General features: G+C 40.4%; 2 protein-coding genes across 2 annotated transcripts; both read left to right on the top strand.

The window, feature by feature from the left end:
- The first annotated feature begins 2,998 nt into the window (after positions 1-2,998).
- LOC128257597 (fumarylacetoacetate hydrolase domain-containing protein 2) lies at positions 2,999-4,362 on the top strand. Its single transcript, XM_052988670.1, has one exon. It carries the CDS (start codon positions 3,187-3,189, stop codon positions 4,216-4,218), a length of 1,032 nt encoding a protein of 343 aa, XP_052844630.1. The 5' UTR covers positions 2,999-3,186; the 3' UTR covers positions 4,219-4,362.
- A 1,821-nt stretch (positions 4,363-6,183) lies between these two features.
- LOC128257610 (ATP synthase subunit b, mitochondrial) lies at positions 6,184-6,710 on the top strand. The gene is made up of 2 exons (XM_052988686.1): positions 6,184-6,301; positions 6,387-6,710. The coding sequence occupies exons 1-2, from the start codon at positions 6,286-6,288 to the stop codon at positions 6,629-6,631; spliced, it is 261 nt and encodes an 86-aa protein (XP_052844646.1). The 5' UTR covers positions 6,184-6,285; the 3' UTR covers positions 6,632-6,710.
- Positions 6,711-6,966: the final 256 nt, after the last annotated feature.

Below are 6,966 nucleotides of genomic sequence, written 5' to 3'. Positions count from 1 at the left end.
AGGGGCTATGAGGGGCAGCGGGGACTGCACCCCAGAAACCGCAAAATGTTTCTCCTGGTTGTTGCAGTTGTTGGCGGCGCGCAAAAAGTGAATCTGAGCTGCAGGCGCTGATGCTTTTGCTGCAACCGGAAAACGGAAATTGTGGCCAGTTTCCCCTTGCCCCCCTGCGAATCCATCCTCCATCCAGATAACCACACAGCTCCCACCGCTCTCCAGCGCTCAAGGATTTATGATCGGGCCGCCGTTTAAGTCGCGCCAATCTGCCGACACTTCCTTCATTTTAATACACTCCTTCGCTGGCGGTTTTTGTCGCATACGAAAATCGACCCACAAAAATGAAACCAATTTGCAATTAAATGCTTTCTATTTGCAAATTAACCAGGCCTTTGTTGCCAAAAAAAAACACCGTCAACTACGCCCAACTGATGCCAACCACTGTTCTATTGAAAATAAAGTGAATGCGGGTTTGCAGAATGCATAATGCGGTTCTAAACCTGAGGAGTTTTGAAGATTTAAAGTATTTCAAATAATTAATATATATTTATATATATTAATATATATAAATTTAGATATAAGTTTCTTACTAATAAGCAAAGCTTATACATTGTGTTTTTTTATTTAATAAAATTTTTAGTGACAAGTACAAAAAATTAATGAACTAATTTTTAATTCTGTAGCAGATATAAAAAGAAACAAATTAATTAAAACAATTTAAGACTGACAAAATGACATTTGTAGGAGACAGTTGTTTCAAAAAATATTGTCTAATCTGCCAATCAATGACTTATGTTTTACGCAAATCGAAGTCACTGCCAACAAACAAATATATCTGGAAGCAGTCCACAGCCCTATTATTTTTTTTAAGAATACTCATGCAACACACACTTTTTGACAACCGGAAAAACTGTACCCCCATATTCGAAAATTTAGGGCCCGCACAAAGCCGTCGCCAAAAAAGAAAACCCTTCGAAAATTACAGAAAAATTGGAAACGAAAATCAAGCATATGAATTTAATTGCCTAAACAATTCTAATCAAGCTGTGCGGCCATCACAGGCCATCAAAAGGACACAAAAGGACGAAAATTGCTGATTGCATTTAATAAAAATATAATGTTGCCGCAATCGAACTGAACGTTGAACCACGAATATCCACCACCGATCTGTCCGAACAAAAAAAAAAATTGAGACTATGTATGGGAGGAAATGGCAATCGAATGGGCATCAAAATGGAATCAAATCGAGGCACAAAAGAATGCGAAACGCAAAATTCACGACGACAATGCGAACTAAATTTCTGTCATAGAAAGCATGAAAAGGAGCAGCAGCAGTCAGAGTGGCAGGAAAATTGACATATTGACAGCCAGACAAAAGGTCCACCCCAAAAAGATGGGTGGTGTGTTGGGTGGTGGGGGGAGGTGGAGATCGGTGGAAGGCCGTGTGATGCCGCACTGCAGTTTGATGGCGGCGTCGAAAATAAACAAACATTGCGACAGCAATAAAATATCAAAACAAGCCAATAGCAATGGGATTGGTGGTGGAGGCGGGGGCGGGGCGGTACGACTGCGGCTTAATTGAGGCAACAGAAGGCCGTAGAAAAATCCAATCAAAACGCAATGAAAACAAGGATCGTGGAGGGGGCACAACCTCCCATTGTCCCAGGCAGCTGTAAGCCTCAACTCGGTGTGTTGATGTTATCCTGGCAAATAATCAAACTGGCATACAGACACAAAAACACACCAAACAAGCCAACAAGGACCTTGTCAAGTAGACATGTAAGCGATACAGATGGAGATAGTGGCCTCGATATAGACCAGGACAATTGCGGCACACGAATCCTGGCGGAATCCTCTTAAGGCTGATGTTCCCAGTTGCAGTTGCATTTGCCATCCAGTCAACTAAATTCAGTGGAGCGTGCGGCAGCCACCCCTGATGAAAGTGCCCCTGACCTAATCCAATTTCAGGCACAACAGATAAGTCCTGTTTTTGTTTTCGCTTACCACTGCGCCGAAGTGCTGGCATTATTAAAACCGAGAAAAGAAAACACAAACACCCGATAAGTATTTATTTAAATTGAATTTTCCACTTAGGACTAGTAGTTGACGATCTAGATGAAAGATTATTGCAAAAGTTAACCATTGCATTGTTTTATCTTATGATATTCCCTTACATTTAAAACTCAATCATTTTTAATATTTAGGCAATATAACAAGACTTTGGTTGACTGAGTTTTAGGTCATGGTTTGTTTTCCACCTTTAAACTCCATTTCTGGCGCCATGAAAACCACTAAGCCCCCGTCAAAGCCCCTAAGCTATTAATAAAGACATCTACCCCCTTTCCATATCCAAGAATAATGCCTTCCTCCTCTCAACTAATTTTATGGTTCGCCCATCAAAGCAGGGCCATGAACACCCCAGCACTGAACTACAACAGGCCAATCAAACCTCATGACCTCCGCCTCTCATAAAAGCCGCCAAATGTTTGGCGTATAAAAACAAATAAGACAAAGCACACATAAACCACGCCCCCAACGCCCCCAAGATGATCAACACAGAGAAATTTGTTAGCGTGTTATGTAAATTGCACACAAGAGGAAAAATAGGCCTGGATGGATACATTATGTAAATAAAAGAAATAATAAGCTCACACGGATACAGAAGCAAAGGCCAAAACGAATTGTGAGCATGTAATGTTTATTATTTTCATGATGCGTTGATGACATTTGAAGTTGGAGTCCTGTTTCTTTAAGGATGTGTCGATAGAAACTGACATCTTGGTCGCTTTAAATTTTATTTTGTAATAAACATTTGTCATTTAAAGTTACATTGCTTACTATTTAATTTTAATAAGTTGTGAACAGTTATAAAATAAGGTTTTATTATTAACAAAAGTAAACCTTAAAAGTCAAACTTAATATTGTTCGCTGTTTAATTTATTGTGAACAAATTATAAGAAAATTACAGATACAAATATCAGTAGGCTGCACCCAGAATTTAATAAAACTTCAAATACTGGCGAATATTCAGGGCACCAGTTAACACTTATATGTTTTGTACAAAGATCTCATAACATACATAGGTATTTTATATTTAAGTGGCCAAAAGCTCAAAATTACTAAATAGAAGTTTCTACCTAAATTTTTACCAATAACTTGAATAAATCCATTTAATCAAGTTATTATCAGAAAATGAGAATTTCGATGCACATCCCACGCACCTTTTTTCCCAAGTGGTGTATTCCACGTGCAGATCGTCGGCCGCAGAAGAGCGTGCAGCTCCATATTTTCCGGCAGCTACAGACGAACCACCCAACCACCGCCCTGGTGGCCATCAAGCCAACAGTTGAACAGGTGCTTCCGAAATGCAGATTTATGCAGTATCGCCGAGGCAATGAGCACCTGAAGCGATTGGGCATGGTTTCCGAGGACGGCGGCAAGATGGTTGAGTTGTCCAGCATCACCTGTGCCGCGCCCAACATGATGGACTTCATCCATCAGCGGTACTGCATGGACAATCTGCTGGACAGTGTGCAGTTCATGACGATCGAGGATGTGGAAGCCGTGGATCTTCGCCTGCTGCCACCCATTGATTCGCCCGGCAAGATCATCGGCATCGACTGCAACTATGTGGACAACTGTGACGAGCAGCACATCTCCATACCCAGGGAGCCCCGCTTCCATGTCATGTTCGCCACCTCGATCACCGGAGCTCTGGACAACATCAAGGCGCACAGTTTGGCCAGGCACATCGACTACGGCTGCCAGTTGGCCGTGGTCATGGGCAAAAAGTGCCGGGAAGTGGCGCCCAAGGAGGCACTGAATCATGTCTTTGGGTTCATGGTGGTTCAGAACATAGTGGCACGGGACCGGAACGCCCTCTTTGGGGGTCACTCGATGGACACCTTCCTACCCTTGGGTCCAACGATTGTGCACCGGTGTCATGTGCCTGACGTAAACAACCTGTGGATCAAAACGCTCGTCAACGGGGAGGAACGCCAGACGGGCAACACCCGGAACATGATATTCAAGGTCGACTTCCTCATTCACCGCCTATCCCAGTACCTAACCCTCTGTCCGGGCGACATCATCCTGACGGGCACACCCGCCGGATCAGGTGCCTATCGCCAGCCGTTGTGCTTTCTCAAGCCCGGCGATCTCATCGAGAGCGAAATTCAAAATTTAGGCAGAATGTGCAATAAAGTCGTAAGTCCGTATTCCTAAAACCACGTTTTTTATGGGTGAACGTATAAGTCCGGAAAAATACTTATGAATGTTAAATCGCACATTCAATTTTTTGCCTACATGCTTATGAAGGTATACATCCACATCTTAAGGAACGTTGTTGTTATAAATACTGCTCATGAACACCAAATAGTAAGGGTGCACTGATAATAAATGGAATGGAATTTCAATTTTTTCATTTATTTTTATTTAAATCAAATATAAAATCATAATGTTAATTACAATGCATATTAAATAGAATTATTAAATATTCAAAAATTTAAGCCAAATCAAAAAACAACAAATATTTCCTAAGCTGAGATAAATATTTTAGAAACATGAGAAATTAAATCGCTTATTAAAGAAAAATCTATTGGAATAGTTTTGTTTTCTTTTATTCAGCATCGAACCAAATTGTAATTTTTTGATTTGCAAATAAAATGTCATTACTCTGCATACAAAATGTTCTCAACGAGAGAAATCATTTAAAATCTTATAAAAATCACACATGGCCCCGAACTTGCCAGAAATTCCGACATCCCCATTATTGGCCAATAAATTTGTGATGATGCCAAGCCAAGCAAGAAGGCAGATAACCATGTCACAAGGCAGAGAAGCTTCTGCCGGAATCCTAATATGCAACGCGGTAGTGATGGGAGTAAGAGAATCATTTTGTAATATAATTTGTTTTGCCACAAAGATTGGGGGTGTTGGCTACACTTTTATGATACGCCCTAGCATAATCAACATTATCCTCAGAGAGTCACAAGCCGCAAACAGGGCGCCTACAAAAGGCTACAGAGGCTGGAGTCTGGAGGCTGGAGACTGGAGGCTGGAGGACTTCCCGCTGCGAAAGCCACGGCGCATTATCATCTCATTGCACAGGACTTAATCCTGCGGCAAGTTATTAAAGCGTAACGCGTTTCGCTCTTGTCCTTTTGCCAAAGTCCCGCTTCTGCGCCTGGGATCCTTGGATCCGGGGCTCCCCTTTTATTGTTCGCGCTGCGCTTAACTTGTTTCGCATTGAAACAGGACTAAGGGGAAAGGAGTCCTGGCTGGCGACTGGGTCGGTGGGCGATGCCGCCTTAATGCTAAATGATCCAATATCCTGTTTCCTGCATTTGTGCTTGGCAGCAGCGTTAAAAGGTCCTTTGTGGCCTCCGCTCAGCCTCCGTTCGCCATTATTTGCCTTGGCCAACTTAAAGATGTTTTTTCTCCCTAAGCGCCAACTTCTCCTCTCAGTTATTTGCTTAGCCAAAAGGAAGATTTCCATCTTTCCATCGGCGGAAAAGGTGACGGGGAAGGGGGCCACATAATTTTGTATCTTTTCTTTGCGCACGGCAACTTAAATAGCTGAATGTAAAGTTTTTAATTATGCAACTCAACGCTGACGATGTCGCATTGTGTGCCAAGTGCGCCTTCCCCCCTCTCTTCCCGTTTATGCCAACTAGTGAGCTGGCCAAAAACTTAAAATACACATAATTAGCCATAGTACTGAGTTTAGTTTTATTTTCTGACCGTTTGTTCAGCGACAAAAATTCGCCACCCTCTCGCTCATTGTGTGCAATGTGTATCTTTGGGATATCTTTTGGGCTTAGTTCGCTTTCTCTTCATTTTTGGTCCAAAAACTAGGCCAGTTTCCTTCCGAAAGTTTTTGTTTAGTTTGGCATGGATGACGTTAACAAAGGACTGGACTAATTAAAGGAAAATATTAATTGTTGTATAGCAGCTAAATTGGGAAAGAAATTATATATTTTTAAATATTCTTGCAAGCCATTCAACATTAAAACATTTTTATCGAAACATTTTTATTCTAGTTTATAAATTTTTGTTAATTTTATTTTATGGTAGCATTATTACAGCCAAATCAAATTATTAATTTATTTTTTCTTTGTTATTCTTAGCTTTATTGCACTTACTCAAAAATGTACTTTATAAAGGTTTTAGTAGATCTGGTAATCATTTCCTTAGGTATCATTTGTATACCCATAATTCTACTATTGACACATTACTTACTAGCAATTTCAAAGCAGCTTACTAAAAAAATTCGTTTAAAATTTTTGGAAAATGTTCACGAGATCAGGTAATCGAGTAGTCAAAAGATACTACAAGTAAAAAACATTAAAAATAAATAACTATAAATTTAACTGAGGATCTTCCATTTACAGCCCTGCGTCCTTTGACCATTGCCACTTTCCGTTCGATTTCCACTCATTCCGCCAGAGGAGGTATCAAACTTCAAGGGTATGGACATCATGGCAAGGCTCCTCTGAGCCTCCTGTCCGAGGAGTGGGTCAGAGGACCCCTTGGCGTCGGCATGTTGACCTATTTGTGCTCCGAGGACTTCTGCGCCATGAGGTTCGAGCACAGCGGCAAAGAGGATAAAGCCAATGGAAGCAAGAAGTCCAACTAATCAATTACATTTTTGTGTATTTTACTTAATGGGGAAACAGAAATGATACTTTGTTTAATAAAATTTCAAAATGTCGCTGTGTAAACAGCTTTTTTTTTGTTTGACTGCAAATTGAAATAAAAAAAAATTTTGAATATAACATCGAGAGAAAGTTAATCGACTTCTTTTTTGCAAGGATTTAGCTAACAAATATTTTATAATTAAATTATTTGCTGGATTGATTAATTATAGTTGAAAAGTATAAAATAGAGTACCAACTTTACGTTTTATTATTTAAAATCAAAATTTTTCCATCCCAAAAAATAGAGTACAATGGCAAAACTAAATTTGTACCT

The sequence above is a fragment of the Drosophila gunungcola genome (genome assembly GCF_025200985.1).
Source record: "Drosophila gunungcola strain Sukarami chromosome 3L unlocalized genomic scaffold, Dgunungcola_SK_2 000002F, whole genome shotgun sequence".
Lineage (NCBI taxonomy): Eukaryota > Metazoa > Arthropoda > Insecta > Diptera > Drosophilidae > Drosophila > Drosophila gunungcola.
Note: the sequence above shows the minus strand (reverse complement) of the source record. Positions and strands in the feature narration are given on the sequence as shown.

Excerpts from the sequence above, each read along its gene's own strand:
- LOC128257597 (XM_052988670.1), top strand. The coding sequence starts at position 3,187 with ATGAGAATTTCGATGCACATCCCACGCACCTTTTTTCCCAAGTGGTGT.